Raw genomic sequence first — 18,009 nt, 5'->3', positions numbered from 1 at the left:
AGGGATTTTTTTTTCGGTGGATAGTGAAGAATAAACCTCACTTCCAAATGCTTGTATAGATTTGGCCCAAACAGATGTATTTTACCCCTATATGTCTGGTATTTATGAAAATAACCTCTAATCTATCCCAGCCAACTGTTTTAGGCCCATCTTTACTGCAGTACACCTAAATATTCCAATATTATGCTGGGGAAATTAAAATCTCCAAATGCTCATCCAGTTATGTTCAGGGAAAGCAATAGAGTTTAAGGATTTGCAAACTTTTGATTTATATGGTTTAGACCCAGGCAGGTAATTCCTTAAATAATGAAAAAGCCCAAACAGCAATAAAACAGCTGTAAAATAGAATCATCTACCACACAAGGAAATGTATATTTTGCATTCTTGGCCAGTTTATCTGTGGGAGTTAATGGACCTCCTTCAGTCAGCATCAAGTTTACAAGCTCATGACATTGTAGTGAGGTCAATATGCATTTGGAACAACTTCAAGTAACACAGTTCCTTTTAAATTTTATATATAGAGTATGAACAGACTTACTTCAGTTCTGAAAGGATAACACTCGGGTTCAGTGGTGACTGAATGTTGGACAATGCTTCCTGGTACACAGGCTGTTTTAAGCAGGTATGAATCACATCCTTCAATTTATTCTTTGCCACCTTCAGCGAACTGATTTTCACGAGACTATTGATAGCTTTCATCTTACTCAGAGCTTCCATCTGGAATCATAAAAGTAATGTTTTGCTTCTCTCCGCAAGATTCTTGGAAACACTCAAATCATCTGTCCTGTATGATACTTGCAATGAACGTATTGATACATATTTATCTGAAATGTACTTTTTTAGCAGTATCACTAGTTTATTCTTTACCGTGCATTCTTAACACTTATTACCAATGACTTAACTCAGTGAACATTTATTAGACACAGCTTCTCAACACACTTTGCTTTTGTCACTGACTGCAATTCTAGATGCTCAAAGTTAAAATAAAAACACAGACCCAAGTGCTTTTGAGTGTAAGGACATACTTGGTGGTCAAACACTACTTGTTCCTGATCATGATTAGGATGTCCTTTCCGTTCATCAGTCTTAATTTCTAAAATATTACATTTTAAAGAAAATTCAAAAATCATTGTTTTTTTAAATTCAGATCAAAAAGACTTTCATGGCCAAGTTGTCAGCATTCACATTCAACTTTTCAACCTGGATAATATTAAACCTCTTAACGCGGTGGTCTCAAAAATTAATTGAGTCAATTTGTTTTGTAGAGGATGAGGCCACCTCAGCAGCTGGTGGGAGGAAGGGCAAGACAAGAGCAATGATAGAATAACCTGACTGCTGAAGCTCATTAAAATATAATTAGCTCAAGTGCACAGATCAGCTCGTGGTGGTTATCATGCTGTGATTCATTTCTCTTCTACCCCCACCCCTCCCCAGCCAAAAATTGCTTCTCTGCATTAATGGCAGATAAGAGGTTTTGTAGTTTAGCACAATGTGAGCCACATGTCCTGGCAATCATTATAAATACTATCTTCCTACTTCATTGGGCCAGATGGTATCATACAATGCAGCTGACCACAACTATATCTGGAAACATAAGCCTTGAAAAATGTGGAGGAAAATAATTTTAATCATCAATTTTATGCACATGTGAAATGCACCCATGAATGGTATATTTTTAAAACAAAGTCCATAATTATAATAAGGTGCTGCACAACCATCCAGCAGATTTAAATTCACTTTTAAAATCTTGTAACAGATTAACATTCATTTTCATTAGCTCCCTTCCCATAGACATCACCAGTGTTAGTGTAAAATGAACTTAAAATAGAGATTCCTATTAATCTGGATTTTCATACACTAAAGATTATGGATGTCATTATTTGCTTTTTCAATTTTTCTTCCTCCCGCTCTAATCATCTACCCGAGTCCTCACTCCACCCCTGTGAAAGCAGTGCATGCTGTGGGTTTGCAGAGAATCTGGGCAGCAGGATATTTACCTTTGGGTGCATCACAAACAAGTTGGATTCAGATCTCACTTGATACCCCTAGACTACAAAAGTGACCAGGAATCGGAAATCTCATTTTGTTAAAGCTATTAAAGTGAACTTGAAGTCCTGATTATACTAAACTTTGAATTTTTCACTAAATAACAGGGCACATGGCTTTGGATTAGACTGTTGCAAGACAAATTTATTTTGGTTAATGATCTGTGGCAAAAAACTGATCCTTCTAAGATGATGCTACGCTTTGCCTGTGACAAAACACAAACTAAAGATCTGGTGGTCTCCAGAATGGAGACAATTTAATGCTTAGCAGTTGTTGGGAATCACAATTTCCTCCTGTCAATTATTTCAATAACGTGTCAGAATCCCAAAGTATACATGGACATTTTTGTTTAGTTTTAAAGCCAAAATATGTTGTTTTCAAAAGGAGGATTGCTACAGAAAAATTGAAGATTTAATTTCAGCTACTCAAAATCCTACGGGAAGCCAATGGAAAGTCACACTTGTATATTATTGGGAAACTGTGGTCTCATGACAAGTGGACGGTGGATTGATGACCTTCTGTTCAACAGCAAGTCATTTCCTATGGATTATGTTCCAAACTGCAAACATATACTTTGCTTTTCTCAGAGGAATACACAAAGACGGGGGTTAAAAAGCCACTTTCAACTCTACTGGAGTGGATTAGTGGGACTGAATGCTCATGTATATACATTCAAGCATTTAACATGCTGTGAAGGTCACAGGTGAAGAATTATCCCGCAAGTTACCCTGCATCACCGGGCCTAATGCACCAGTTTTAACAAAAAGAAGAACTGGGACAAAGGAACTCCCATTATTCTAAAAATCCAATCTTGAAAAACAACTGTTCAACTGCTAACAGCCTACATTGCAATGGCTGAAGCATTCAGCCTATTTGTCATGGGTATAAACTGATCTATATTTCATAAAGTTTTCATCTCTTTTGGATGAAACACATTTCAAATCTGTACATATTTATGTATCATTAGCATTTCTTCTCACATGTAATAACTAGCAAACATGTTCATTTGTTAATTCAAGAAAGCCTGGTGAATGGGCTCCTTCTTAAAACAAAAAGTTAATTTGTGTCTGGGAGAACAGTATCTAGAAGGTAAGGGAACCTTTTCCAAATTAATCTTGTTGCAAGCAACTGAGGGGGTTGAGTAAACAAAAAAAAAGTCAATTCATCCTTCCTCACTAACAGCTTGGGGATCCCACCCAAAATTGTGCTGAATTGCGGAACCTCACCCAGGGCCTGGTCCTGGCAGAATCTATGATTTTAAAGTTACTGGTTTTGGAGGTGGATAAGTCTTCAGCTGGATTCCATGGGATAGATGGGAACTAGACAGGAGGTGCCTGGGTTCTTGTTTCTGATTGCTATCCAGGACCTTGGCTGAAGGTGCATGAGTACACATGCAATAAGATTGATCATTCATATGAGTTACCAGGGAAAGCCTCAAACTGTGGTTTTAGAAAATAGAGGGTAAGGAGAGAAAACTGAAAGAGAGAGGTTATTTTTTAAACCAAGCGTGCACAACCGATTTACAGTTGGTCTCAATTAAATCTGTGTGCCCCACAATGACACTTTTATAAACAACCCCATTGACTATAATGGACATTTGCCAAAGAGAAACAGTACACAATTCACTGTGTTTACTTAACAAAAAAAAAGTACCTTTTCGTATTTTCATTTCTAAGCTACGTGACAACATTTGGCGGAGTCTGGACTCAGCAGGAGATTCATAAAACTGCCTGACCCCTGAACCCAAAGACTTCTCAGCTAAATATTGTACTGGCAAAAGACAGAACACTGAATATTCCTGAAGCATTTTACAGCACAATATAAAACTGTCAGTTGTGTTGACTTCGTATTACAGAGAGCAAGATTTGCATGTATTTATTTGAATAGAACACCCTCAGAATCAACTGCTCGAGAGTTCTGTCAGTGACTGCTTCACAGAGAGTACACTATCATACATGGCTGCCAGATTACTTTGTTCCATGTGTTGAACTGCAATTTCCTGCCGTCTCCCCATAATGCTTGATTTTCTTACCTTGTTAAAAATCCGTCCATCTCAGCCCGGAATACATTTAACAACTCAGCCTCGACAGCCCTATGTGGAAAATAATTCCTCAGATTCTAACAGAAGAAATTCCTCTCCCAGTTGTTTTAAATTCCGATTCCCCCGCCCCACCCCCACCCTTACTCAGGTTATTCCCTCTGGTCTTTGACCCACCCAAAAGCAGAGACAATTGTGGCAACAGACATGAAAGATACAGAATGTGGGGAAAACATATGGTAGGTGGAATTTAATTTAAATAAAATGTAAGGTGCTGCACTTTGGAAAGGCAAATCAGGGCAGGGTTTATACACTTAGATTCCTTAGTGTGAAAACAGGCCCTTCGGCCCAACCATTCCACACCGACCCTCCAAAGAGTAACCCACTAACTAATGCACTTAACACTATGGGCAATTTTGCATGGCCAATTCACCTGACCTGCACATCTTTGGACTGTGGGAGGAAACGGAGCACCCGGAGGAAACCCATGCAGTCACAGGGAGAATGTGCAAACTCCACATAGACAGTTCCCAGAAGCTGGAATTGAATCTGGGACCTTAGTGCTGTGAGGCAGCAGTGCCACTGAGCCACCGTGCCGCCCTAATGGTAAGGTCCTGGGGAGTGTTGCTGAACAAACAGACCTTGGAGTATAGGTTCATAGTTCTTTGAAAGTGGAATCGCAGGAAGATGTGATTGTTAAGGTGGTGTTTGGTATGATTTCCTTTATTGGTCAGAGCATTGAGTATAGGAGTTGACAGGTCATGCTGCAGCTGTACAGGAATTGGTTAGGCTAGTTTTGGAACGCTGCATACAATTCTGGTCTCCTTTCTATCGGAAGGATGTTGTGAAACTTGAAAAGGGTTCAGAAAAGATTTAAAAGGATGTTGCCAGGGTTGGAGGGTTTGAGCTATTGGGAGAGGCTGAATAGGCTGGGGCTGTTTTCCCTGGAGCGTTGGAGGCTGAGGGATGACCTTATAGAGGTTTATAAAATCATGAGGGACATGGATAGGGTAAATAGACAGGTCTTTTCCCTGGGTGGGGAGTCCTGAACTAGAGGGCATAGGTTTAGAGTGAGGGAGAAGATTTAAAAGGGACCTACGGGGCAACTTTTTCATGCAGAGGGTGGTGAGTGTATGGAATGAACTGCTGGGGAAGTGGTGGAGGCTGGTACAATTACAACGTTTCAAAGGCATCTAGATGGGTCTGTGAATAGAAAAGGCTTAGAGGCATGTGGGCCAAGTGCTAGCAAATGGGATTAGATTAATTTAGGATATCAAATTGGCATGGATGAGTTGGACTGAAGAGTCTGTTTCTGTGGTATATATCTCTCTGACTCAATAACACCTCTGCACATAACCTGTTAGGGCCCTTAAGCATCTGATATCTTTCAATAATGTTGCTCTCATTCTTTATGCTCCAATGAAGTACAGGCAACTACAGGTACTCAGCACTTCCGCACAAGAAAATCCTTCATGCCTGGGATCAACCTGGTGAATCTTCTGTGGACTGTCTCCAATACCAATACATCTTTCCTTACATAAGGTGATCAAAAGTGTTCACAGTATTTTGTGTGTAGCCTGACTGTGCCTTGCATAGTTTTAGTAAGACTTCCCTATTTTTGTACTCCATCATTAAAAAAAGATCAAAATTCCATTTACCTTCCCCACTACCTGCTAAACTTAAATGCTAACTTTTTATTATTCATATATGATGACCCCAAATTTGTGTAGAAGCTTTCTGCAGCCTTTCTCCATTCAATTCTTTGTTTCTTCCCATCAATCATTTGGGGCGGCACAGTGGCTCAGTGGTTAGCACTGCTGCCTCACAATGCGAAGGACCCAGGTTCGACTGTGTGTGGAGTTTGCACATTCTCCCAGTGTCTGCGTGGGTTTCCTCTGGGTGCTCCGGTTTCCTCCCACAATCCAAAGATGCGCAGGTTAGGTGAATTGGCCATTCTAAATTGCCCATAGGTGTTAGGTGCATTTAGTCAGAGGGAAATGGGTCTCAGTGGGTTACTCTTCAGAGGGTCAGTGTGGACTTGTTGGGCCGAAGGGCTTGTTTCCACACAGTAGGGAATCTAATCTAATTTTTTCACATATTATATTCCATCTGCCAATTTTTTTGCTCACTCACTTAATCGGTCTATAATCCCTCTTGTAACACTGTGTCATCTTCATCACTTGCTTTCCCACTTCACAAACTTGGCAATACTACATTCACTTTCTTCATCCAAGTCATTCGTATATTTTGTAAATAATTGTGACACTCCCCTAGACACAGGTTGCCATCGTGAAAATGTGCCTCTTACCCTAATTTCCTGTCTTCTATTAGTTATTCAGCTTTCTATTCATGCTTTTATTCTACCCAAATGGTCTCTTAAGTAGCCCTGTGCGCAGTATCTTATGAAACACCTTTTGGAAATTCAAATACGTTACATCGACTGCTACCCCTTCAACTATACACCTTGGAACCTCCTCAAAAGAATTCTAATAAATTTGTCAGACATAATTCATGAAGTCACGCTGACTCAAATATAACATACTATGTATTATTAAATGTGCTGCTTTCATACCTTTTGTAATAAACATTTCCCCAGTAACAGATCTTCAGCTAACGGTTATCTGCATTTGTTTTATAAATAATGCTACATTTGCAGTTTTTCAATCCTCTAGGACTTGTTCAGCATCTACCAATTCTTGGAAGATTCTTACCAATGTGTCCACTACCTCTGTAGCTACTTTCTTTAATATCCTGCAATGGAACAAGTCCAGGGAACTGTTTGAGCTTTAGCCCCATTAGTACTGTTTCTCTAGTATTAATTTTCATATTTCGCCCCTGCTTCTCCCCCATCCTTTTATTATTTTAGTACTTTTGCAATGCTATTCATGCCTTCTACTATGAGAATTGATGCAAAGTATGTATTCAAACATTTCCTAGTTTGCATTAATTCCCCAGCCTCATTCTCTAAGGCAACCTATGCTCACTGTGGCCTCTCTCTTCCTTTTTACATACTTAAAGGAGCTGTTATGTCTGTTTTTATATTATGCAAATATTTGCTCTCAAAGTTTATTTTCTCCCACTATTTTTTTGGTCATTTGTTGTGTTTTAAAGCATGGCCAATCCTCTGGTTTACCACTAATCTGTCCCACTATATCCTGTTTCATTCAAATTAAATGATCCTTAACATTTCCTTGGTTAACAATTGTTGGTTTATCCCCTTCATGAAATTCTTCCCACTCACCGGGATGTATTGTTGCTGCAAGCCATGAGCTACTTTCTCAAGTATCTGCCATTGATCATCAACCAGCTTTGCTTTTAAACTAATTTCCCCTGTCCACTCCAACCAACTCTGCCCTCATTCCTTATTTAAGTTTCACACAGTTGTCTCCAACTCAGGTTCATCACTCTCAAATTGAATGCTAAATTCTACGATGTTATGATTACTGTTCCCCAAGGGTACTCTTACTTTGACATCATTTATTAAACATGTCTCATTACATACTGCCAGATCCAAGATAGCCTAATCCTAGTTGCATTCAGAATACATTGTTCTAGGAAAGTGTCCTGAATATACTATAAATTCTTCATCATGACTACCTCTATCAATTTGATTTTCCTAATCTACAAAAATTATAGTCACCTATGATTACTATACTGTCTTTTTCCCATGCCCTTATCATCTCATTTATTCTATTGTTATTGTTACTTTTAGGGAGCCTACATATTACTCTCATGAGTATCTTTTTACCTTGGCAAAAAGTGATACTGCAGATGCTGGAGATTAGAGTCAAGATTAGAGTGGTGCTGGAAAAGCACAGCAGGTCAGGCAGCATCCGAGGAGGAGGAAAATCATTACTTTGGGCAAAAGCCCTTTGCTAGTTAATATTCAACATCCTAGTCTCAGAATCAATTACCTCAGTCTTCACCTTGATGAAGAATTCCAACATTTGATCACACATCCCCAAGGGGTCTCTCACAACTACAGTACCAATTATTCCTTTCTCATTGCATAATACCCAGCCTAAGATAGTCTGTTCTCTAGTTGGCTCCTCAACATATCGGACTGGAAAATTATTCTGTTTACACTCTAAGAAGTCCTCCTCTATGGTAGGGTGACTAATTTGATTTGCCCAATCTTTACACAGTCAACCATAATTACAAATGTTCTTTTAACTTGTCAAACTTTGATTTCCTGTTAATGCCATATCCAACAACACCATGACAGTTTGATGATCTATATACCACCCCACTAAGAATTTTTGCCCCTTGGGAAATTGGCCATAAGCTTGGTTGAGAAATGGATTTTGAATAGACCTTTAAGTGTGATCAAGAAATGGAAGCACAGGGTTCCCTCCCCCCTACCCCCGCCCTTGTCTCCATTTTTGAATGTGGGTGTCACTTTGAAAGTTTACCAATCCTCTGGGACTTTTCCCAAATCTAAAGATTCTTGGGAGATTACTACCAAAGCATCCACTATCTCTGCAGCTAATCCCTTTACAATCCTAAAATGCAACGATCTAGTCCAGAGGACTTATCAGCCTTTAGCCCCATTAATTTCTCAGCTTTCTTTTTCTCCCCAGTGATAGTTATTATTTATTTTCTACCCATACTTGCCCCTTGATTAACAATATTCTAAAAATACTGAGTAATGTCCTCTATTGTGAAGCCTAATGCAAAATACTTACTCAACTCCTCTGCCATTTCCTGATTTCCTCGTTTTATTTCCCAGCCTCATTCTAAGGGGCATTTGTTGTCTTTTGTCTCCCTTCACGTATTTAAACATGCTCTTGCTATTCATTTTGTACCACTTATTTGTTTGACCTCAATTTATTTTTTCTTTTTTTTGGAAATTTTTAGTTGGCTTTTAAAACTTTCCCAATCCTCTGTTTTACCACTAATTTTTTGCCACTATAAATAGGTTTTTCCTTTCAATTTGATATCAACCGCAACTTTCTTAGATAAACATGGTCAGTTTATCCCCTTCCTAGTTTTCTTCTCGCTCACATGATGTAACTTTGCTGTGAGTCATGAACCATATTCTTAAATATCTGTCACTGTTGCACAACGGTCTTTTCTGCTAAATTCCTTTTCCAATCCACTCCAATCAATTCAGCACTCACCCTTGTGTAATTACCCTTATTTATGTTTAGCATCCAATTTTCTCCCTCACAAACTGGATGCTAAATTTTATCACTGTTATGGTCATTGTTCCCTAGGAGATCTCAAAATGAGTCCATTTACTAAACCTACCTCATTGCATGTTATGATATCCAAAATTGACTGATCCCTGGTTTCATTGGCAATATTGTTCTAAGCAACTAAATCCAAAACCAGGTTTTTGGAAACTCTGAACATGTTCCTTACTGATCTCATTACTGATATGGTTAGCCAATTATTAAACAGTAATTTAAGAGTTTCTCCATTTTCATTCAATGGCATATGTCAATTAAATATGTAACAAGGCAATCGAAAGCTGATTTAACACTGCAGTGTGGATTTAATTGCCAATACATAGGTTTCCTGAACTCTCAAACTCATCAGGAACAACAAGGTGAGAATATGTGGGGGACTGACTGACAGTGTAATTGTAATAGTGGAAAGCTCCTAAAATACAAGAATAGCACAGCTTCTTCCTTGCTTAGTTTTTAAGATTTTGCTTTTGGGACTTGCTCCAACAGAGTGTTTTCATTGCTTTAAGAGTTCATTTATGCTAGCTTGAACTAAGCTCACCTTGTCCTGTGTTACCTTGCTGTTAGCCTTTGGAGCCAAGTCTGCTTTGTTCAAAGAAGAGGTTCTTCCTCCCATCTGCTGCAAAGATTTCTCTTCTGGCCTTCAAAGCCTACAGCATAATCTCCAGAATGTTTCCACAGACATGGGGGCAGCCTTCCCAGATAAAGTAGCCATCACTTCACTTGCTCCATTATCACCCCTCAATGGGCAAGGAAGACGTCTAACTTGTGCTGAGGTATCTTTAGATTGAAACCTTTAACAGAGTGCTGGTCAGTAGTCTGCACTCTTGATAGTTTGGGAATTATTGAAGGAGAATCACATAATACTAGACTGAGTTTAAAAAAAAAACCATGGAAAAGTCCATCAATTCTCATTTTCCTGATTTGCTGCCAGCCCAGAAGAATAAAACTTCAGCACAATGAGTTCTGTCAAGTTAAAACATTTGTTGAAATGGATAAAATGTACCAATGCGTTTTATATACAAACCATTGCACTCAGGTTACTGTTTGCTATTAATAATGTGCTTTCCTTCTTCAATTTCAATATAATTTCATAATACAGCTCTGTGGCTGGGTGGTATTTAGCACAGCAAAAAAAAAACCTTCAATTAAAGGTCATTGAAATGTTTGAAAGATAGATTGAGCAGTGGAAGAGAGAGAGAGAGAGAGAAAAAAAAAATATCGCTTTCCTGAACAATGTAAATCCAGCCCACAAATAATACAGCCTAATTATAACAAGAGGAAGAAGAGTCTGATAAATGAGCTACTTGACATGGCATCTACAGATCGCTAAATGAGCGAGTGCCTGGTCGACATTTCTGAGTTTGTATTATTCTTCCTTTGAGTCTTCTTTTGATATATTTGTTATTGGGGTGAAGCAAGTTTTCACACATCAAAAGGAGGAAAGCAGAGCAGAGACAGAGTAAAAATAAATAGATTTGTAAGACAGAACAGGCTCTCTCATTTTCTTTCCCCTCAATCAATGAAAAAACAACTCAGTGATACAACTATTCGATGAGTACTTATGGACATCTACAAACATGTTCATTCTGCAGTGACCAAAGCAACAGCTTAAACAGTTGAGACTCATCCTGATAACTCAAGGAATCCAAGGACTTTAAACTGCAAATGCTTTCAGTTTTTTGTCTGAATTAGGTAGCCTTTTTTAAGCTTATTACCTGTGTTTTTGTGCGTATCTGATGCTGTGTTTTTGTTTTCCTCTTCTAATTAGTAAGTAATAAAGTTCTTCATCCTTTCACTCAAGACAACCTTATAATTTTACTCCTTCATTTTGATCTAGTTAATCACATTTCAGTCGAAGTGTGAGAGCTTTGTGCTAAAGAAAAGGTTTTTTTTTTATACAACTGATCGAGAGTGTTAAAGAGATGAGCCAAATCCATTTCACTTGGTCCTCACCATATCAAGGAGAATTTTGAAGATGGGGGAAGATAGGAAGGACAAAAGTTTTTGGGAGAGCACTCCAGGCCATTACACTTAACAACTGAAGTGAGGGCCTTCAAAAACATGGCAAAAGGAGAGGGAGAAGACATTGAAGAGACAAGAGTCAGAGGGATTAAGAGCACGGGGGAAAAGTAGTAAGGAGGAACAAAATCAAGGAAAGATTTAAATGTGGAAGGTACTTCTAAATGGAAGGCTTTAAGAAAACTGAAATCAATGTAGGTGAACAAGAAGAGCACAACTTGGTGTGCAGGGTTTGGATGGCAGAACAATGGCAGAGTTATGGGGTGTGTAAAATAATTGAAGAAATTTTAGAACATGATAGGAGATTACTTATTCTTGTGGCTTGTGACACCTTCATGGAAATGAAAACAAATGAAACACTTCAGTGTGAGTGAAGAGGAGGCAGGGTGAGGAGTACACATTCCCATTCATTCAATTTCTCTCCCTTCCGGTCTACATGACTTAACCTTTGGTTTTCTCCTCCAATTGAATCATTCCTCTGGCACACCAACATTTATAATCCCTGATTTCAGACACAAATTTTCATTGTCAAAACTGCTAAACAACATGGCCAATTATTTATCGAATAAACATTCTGAACTGGAACTAATTATAAAACTATGCCAGTAATTACCTGTTTGGAAAGATCTTTAATATGAGTGATACTTCCTCGACAGTATGACTCCAAAATCAATCCAAATTGCAACGAAGTAGCAGGTAGATGCATTTCAGACCTGGAAACAATAAGTAGATGCATATTATAACCCCATTCCATACACGCTCTGCGTGAAAAATTTGCCCCTCAGGTCTCCTCTCACTTTCAGCCTATGTCCTATAGATTTGGACTTCCCTACCCTAGGGGAAAAGATTTTGGCTTATCACCCAATCTTGCCCCTCAGCTACCAACACTCCAGAGTAAACAGCTCCAGCCTATTCAGCCTCTCCCTATTGCTCAAACCCTCCAATCCCAGCATCATCCTTGTAAATCTTTTCTGAACCCTTTCAAGTTTAACAACATCTTTCCTAAAGCAGGAAGACCAGAACTAAATGTACTATTCTAAAAATGTGGCCTTACCAATGTTCTTTCTATACAGCCACAACATGACATTCCAACTCAGATACTCAACGTACCGACCAATGAAGGCAAACATCCCAAACGCCATCTTTACTACCCTGTCTATCTATGTGAATAACTCCAGAGGCCGGTATCCCATCACTAAGATCGGAGACGGTTACAGAGAGTGGTGAACTCGGCCCACACAATCACAAAGTCCAACCTCCCATCTATGGAATCATCTACCAGGCCTGCTGTCAAGGAAAGGCCATCAGCATTCTTAACAATCCATCCCAACCTGGCAATGCTTTTCTACGACCTCTACCATCGAGGAGAAGGTACAGAAGCCCGAATACATGCACCAGCCGGTTTCAAAACAGTTTCTACCCTACTGTTGTTAGAATACTGAATGGACTCTTAGCATTCACGTGTACCTGTATTTTTTTTTGTTTTGCTGCTGTTTACCTACTATTTACTTATCTATGCTACTTAACTATGTGATCTGCCTGTATTGTTCGCAAGACAAAGCTTTTCACTGTGCCCCGGCACACATGACAATAAGTTCAATTCAATTCAACTAAGTCACCCTTTGTTTACAAGTGGAGAGTCCTTGACACAAAGTCATGCCTGACACTCCTGTTCTTAGCTGTCAGTCAGGGCTGCCTGATTGGACCGGGTTGACAGCCCCAATCAGGGAGCTCATTCTTGACAAGTTGGACTGATGGGTCTGTTTCCATATGTATGAATCTGCAACTAATTAACATTCACTTCAGGGTCACATGCTCAGACCACATCCCATCCCCTGTGAGTGCGTAGCATCCTCAATGCAGAACATTTGTCAAATATATATTTTTTTCCAGATATAAATATCACAATGAGGCAACAGGCATCAATAGGGATGAGAAGCAGGTAGGCTGAGGGGAAACACATTCCCATGCAATCACTCTCTCCCCCCTGTCTACAGAAATTTGCTCTTTAGTCTTATGCTCCTAATGAATCACACCTTCTGGTCAACCAATATTTACAATGCTGATTCCAGGCAGAAATGTTATTGTCAAAACTGCTGAACCATATGGCCAATCATCTGCTGAATGAATATTTCTGAACCAGGAGTGGAGTCAGCCCTTCAGTTTCATGTTGCTAATGAATCATTCTTTCAACTACTGTGCACTCAACTCCACAAAACCCGCCTGTGAGGTTGTTCTTTTAAATTAGTGAACTCTCCTCTCTCCTACAGACCAGGATGTAGATTTTCTCAATGCACTGGCTATATAATGACATTTGAAATCTATTCAGAAGTAACAATTTCACAATTATACTATACTTGGGCCCAATGGAAATCTTTCTATATTTAGGTACCATGTCATGAAATGCTTTTGTCAGTCAGTATAACATATGAGCACATTAAAATGTCTACAGAAACACTACATTCCAAAAAAAATATGCAATTTTTTAAAGCTCTGAACACGAATCTTGATGTTCTCATGACCCATGTGGTTAGCCAGTTATTAACTGCAAGTATAGGAGTTATCCTTTGATCAGGTATATCTCCATTCACTGCCTCTCCCTCTGCCCTCAATTCTCTGTGCCGTGTTTTATGATTTTAAACCATAATATCACACAATAAGCTTCCATACTGAAACATGCAGTAAATTTGCCTTCAACTACACAATGTAATCATAATTTGCAAGAAACTTCTAGGTCATAGCCAGGCAATGAACAATAGAATATTAGTCTTGTCTTTATTCAAGAGCAGCCTTATATTTAAATGAGATACAAATTGTCTACTGTGCACGCAACCACACTGAACCACTCTTTCAGCCTGTGAGCCCAGTGATACTTTCTAATCAATCTATTCTGATGTTATGATGTATTTCTGAAGCAGGTGGGACTTGAAGCCTGGTATCCTAGCTCAAAGGCAGGGACATTACCACTGCACCACAAGTGCCCATCCTCTGAGCACAGAAAATAGCTCCTAGTCAACCTGGTCAGAGATGCTATGACACAGCTCCAAAGCAGATGGAACTTGAACCCAGGTCTCTATTCCAGAGGCAGGAACATTGCCACTGTGCCTCGAGAGGCCACACATTGAGCCCAGATGAGTACCCTATTAACATTGGAAGGGAATTCTCAAGCAATCAATGTAAAATTAGTCATTTATGTGGGATGAGGCTCCTTCTTAACTCTCTTCCTGAAGTAATGCTGTAGTTAAAAAAGAACAGTTTGAGGTTGCTTGTTTTCAATAATACTGTACTCTATACAGCAGTGACATCCAAGCTCTATGCCTTCATATAGTACATAAGGATATCACGATGAAACATTGTGGGACTAATTATTTTTCATCAACTTGTTTGGGCATGCTATAAAATGCCTCGGACTTGAAGTTGGCCTTTCTGGCCCAGAGGAAGGGATACTATCACTGGACCACAAACCTCTCAAGTATGGGATTATACACTTGACATAAAACTTCATGCTCTGTTCCTGTCAGCTTACACTGATCTTAAACTGTTTATCCAAAGTGATCTGTTTGCATTTTTAAATCTATAATTTATTGACCAATATGCCATCAAAATTAACAGCAGCTCTTTCCAGTGTCCTGGTGTACCAAAACCAAACTGAAAAAAATGGGAACGAAGTGAAAAGATGGGCAAGTCACATGAATTACCCACTGGCTGGATGGTCAGGGATCAGAGGTTATCACATGACCTGATGCCAGAGTCTGATATTTAGTAATTGTTTGCTGTGCTGTCTACTCAAGTGACAATTGAGCTATCATCACACACAGTGTTAAATAAAGCTGTGTTCACCGTTAGGACAATGATTTAGCATAAGCATTTTTCTGCAATCCCTACACTCAACATGTATTGTGTAATTTGCAATTTAAGTACTTGTGCTTGTAAAGCCAAAAAAGGCACAATAAAAATGTAGGTTCTGAGTAATGACTCTTGGGTTTCAACAAATTACATGCCACGTGCATATTTTAAAGATAAAACAAGGACAGTGATGACTTGCCAACATTGAGCAAATGTGTCTATTACATTTGTCAATAATACACACAACTCTTTCGATCCAACTTGCCTGAGATGCCAAAACAAGAAGTGACCTATCCTTCTGTTGGCTTGCGCTCGCTCCAAAAGAAATCTGGAAAGGGCACAGTCAAAGTATGGCTCATATTTCAGTACTTGCACCAGCTGTAGGAGATACTGAGAAAGCTCTTCATCACTGGCAGAGAAAACACAATGGCAGTGTAAATTAAAATATTTGTTCAAGCATTCCTACTTTTCACTTGGTCCAAAAGCTTCCTGGTTTTAATTCTTTAAAGTATTGCAGTTGCTTCAATGCAATATATTTACGCCACATTTAAAAGTTAATTGCCAGTTCAAAAATATGATATAATGTATATTTAGTGCAAGGCCAATGTTTAAAATTCATATTAAAATCAACACAAGTTACAATGAATCAAGTTTATAAAGAGCTGTGGTTTATATTGTCTGGTTATATTATCAAACTGCATCTACTTCACACAGTTCTATCTTTGGGTGTAAAGTCTATGCAGAGGTAAACATATAATTTAGGAATGAGCTCCTAATCTGAATCCAAAGCACAATAAACCAATCCTGTTAGGAGATTGGTTTACACCATTATGCCTTAGCATGAGTACAACCTAACTTCACTCTGATCTGAAGTTGGATGTAAAATATGTTCGAACAGTTGAACAGATTGCCTGAGCACTCCATAAATAAAAGAAAGTGGACACAGTCATGTGCATCTTTCCTTGCGGTTAAAAGGTAACTGCTTGGCAAGCAGAGCTGTGGGGCAGGTACAAAATGCGGAATCCTCAGAGCTTGTTCCTGGCAAGAAGAATAAGAACAGGCTTTGTTGGATGTACTCCCCAGTTATAGTTGCCAAACTCAGATTGATGCACTAATATGAGCACAGCACTAAGCCAATGCAAGGCAAGTGTGATTGATATCAAGGCTCAATTCTTTTGATTATTACTTATGAACAACACCTAGTAAGTGCAGGAACAAGCAGATGCAACTCTTTCAGTTAACCTATTTTGTATTGATGCCATTAAGAAGGTCTTTTCATCTCTCCTCTACAAATTGATAGGCAGCTTGAGCTTTTGGGCCTTCCAGTTTTTGATTCAAAGCTGAAACTGAGTGAAGTATTAGGTCACTTCAGACAGTAATTAAGAGTCAACCACCCACCATGGGACTACGTCATTTACAGACCAGACTGGTTAGGGGCAGCAGGTTTCCCTCTCAAAAGAACATTTAGATTCTCCTAACCAAAAAAACAATACTTTGACCATAAGCCCTTTCTACATACAGCCTTGCTTAAAACAGAAGAACTGTCAAGTTGAAAACAAATTCAAAGTAAATTTTAAACTCAAAAGATAATTGAGCAAACTATGACTGGTGCTCTCCGTATGAATCACAAGTGATTTTTTAATCTTCCGATAGCAATATTATCATAACCATAACAGTACAGCATTGCATCAGACAGACCTCATTTCTTTCAAACATCCCACAGCATATTCCCGCACATATTGGTCTGGATAGTTGAAGTCCAGCAGTTCTAATGCCTCCCTTGGTGCTATTTTGGTCCATATTTGGAGTAACGCTTGGAGCTGCACCAAAAGATCAAAAATCAGGTCATAAAACTATTATTATAACAGCACTACTCCCCAACTTCTAAACCCAACGTACCAAATTTCAGCAGATAATCCTGTAAACAAAACAGGGAATACCATACACGCAGTAATATTAATTAGGTTAGACAACAGACAAAAATAAGGAAAGTCCAGCATTTCAGCAGGGACTTAAGAAAACTAATCCCAAAGTCTGACCATCTTTCACTTTCTTGTTGCTTATCGTGGACTTAGCGTGAATTCCAGCATTGGCTAACTTTTCTTTCAAGTTTAAAAAAAAAAATGGACAACACATGTGGCTGATTTAAATGATCACCATGCAAAAGTAAAAGACTTACCAATTGAAAAGGAAGCTCAAGGTCATGATTGGAACTGCAGTGACTGGCTGCATGGTTTGAGTGTGCAATTGGGAGGCTTTGTTTTAGGCAGTGGTCCTTTCCAAGAACTGTCTGTTGGGTTGCATATAGGTCTGTTTCTTGAATTCAGGTGGTGCTAGCTGCCTCAGGGCAAACCAATATACAGAAGTGGCCTCGTATGTGAGTTAGACTCTGTATGTATGCAAGAAAGAGGCTTGATATCTGTCTCAGCAGTGAACTCTCGAAAACAAGCATCACCTTCTCCTCTGCTGACTATGAGCAATTTGAAAGCCATATTTCTCACATTACAACAGTGACAACACTTCAGCAGTCCATAATTGGTTGCACATCATTTCTGGATGTCCTGAGTTCAGAAAGGTGTCATATAAATGTAAGTTTCTTCAACAGACCAATTCTCAAAACTCGCTCTAGGTTCAAATCTGCACCAGGCTTTGACAACACATTTTGAGACTTCTACACAGAGAACCTATTGAGAAACAGTCTCTTCCCCTTTTGCAAATCACTTTTTGGATGGTTCCCAAGTGCTGCTCTGTACAGGGGTGGTCTACTATATCACTGTAAAGATTAAAATCAAATTTTGCTTCTCTGTCATAACCAAGTTACAACACTAAGACAAAATGTGTTTCACTGTCAGTAAAATTAAGTGTGCA

General features: G+C 39.0%; 1 protein-coding gene across 5 annotated transcripts in view; it reads right to left on the bottom strand.

The window, feature by feature from the left end:
• pik3cb (phosphatidylinositol-4,5-bisphosphate 3-kinase, catalytic subunit beta) overlaps positions 1-18,009 on the bottom strand; it is a 190,337-nt gene that overhangs the window by 34,588 nt on the left and 137,740 nt on the right. For all 5 annotated transcript variants that reach the window (XM_043702028.1, XM_043702027.1, XM_043702026.1 and 2 more), the window contains 4 exons: positions 16,840-16,961; positions 15,407-15,550; positions 11,909-12,008; positions 539-717 (listed from right to left, as the gene is read on the bottom strand). In XM_043702028.1, the coding sequence (XP_043557963.1) occupies positions 539-717; positions 11,909-12,008; positions 15,407-15,550; positions 16,840-16,961 (545 nt within the window). The remainder of the gene's footprint in view (positions 1-538; positions 718-11,908; positions 12,009-15,406; positions 15,551-16,839; positions 16,962-18,009) is intronic.

The sequence above is a fragment of the Chiloscyllium plagiosum genome, chromosome 13, assembly GCF_004010195.1.
Source record: "Chiloscyllium plagiosum isolate BGI_BamShark_2017 chromosome 13, ASM401019v2, whole genome shotgun sequence".
Taxonomy (NCBI): domain Eukaryota; kingdom Metazoa; phylum Chordata; class Chondrichthyes; order Orectolobiformes; family Hemiscylliidae; genus Chiloscyllium; species Chiloscyllium plagiosum.
Note: the sequence above shows the minus strand (reverse complement) of the source record. Positions and strands in the feature narration are given on the sequence as shown.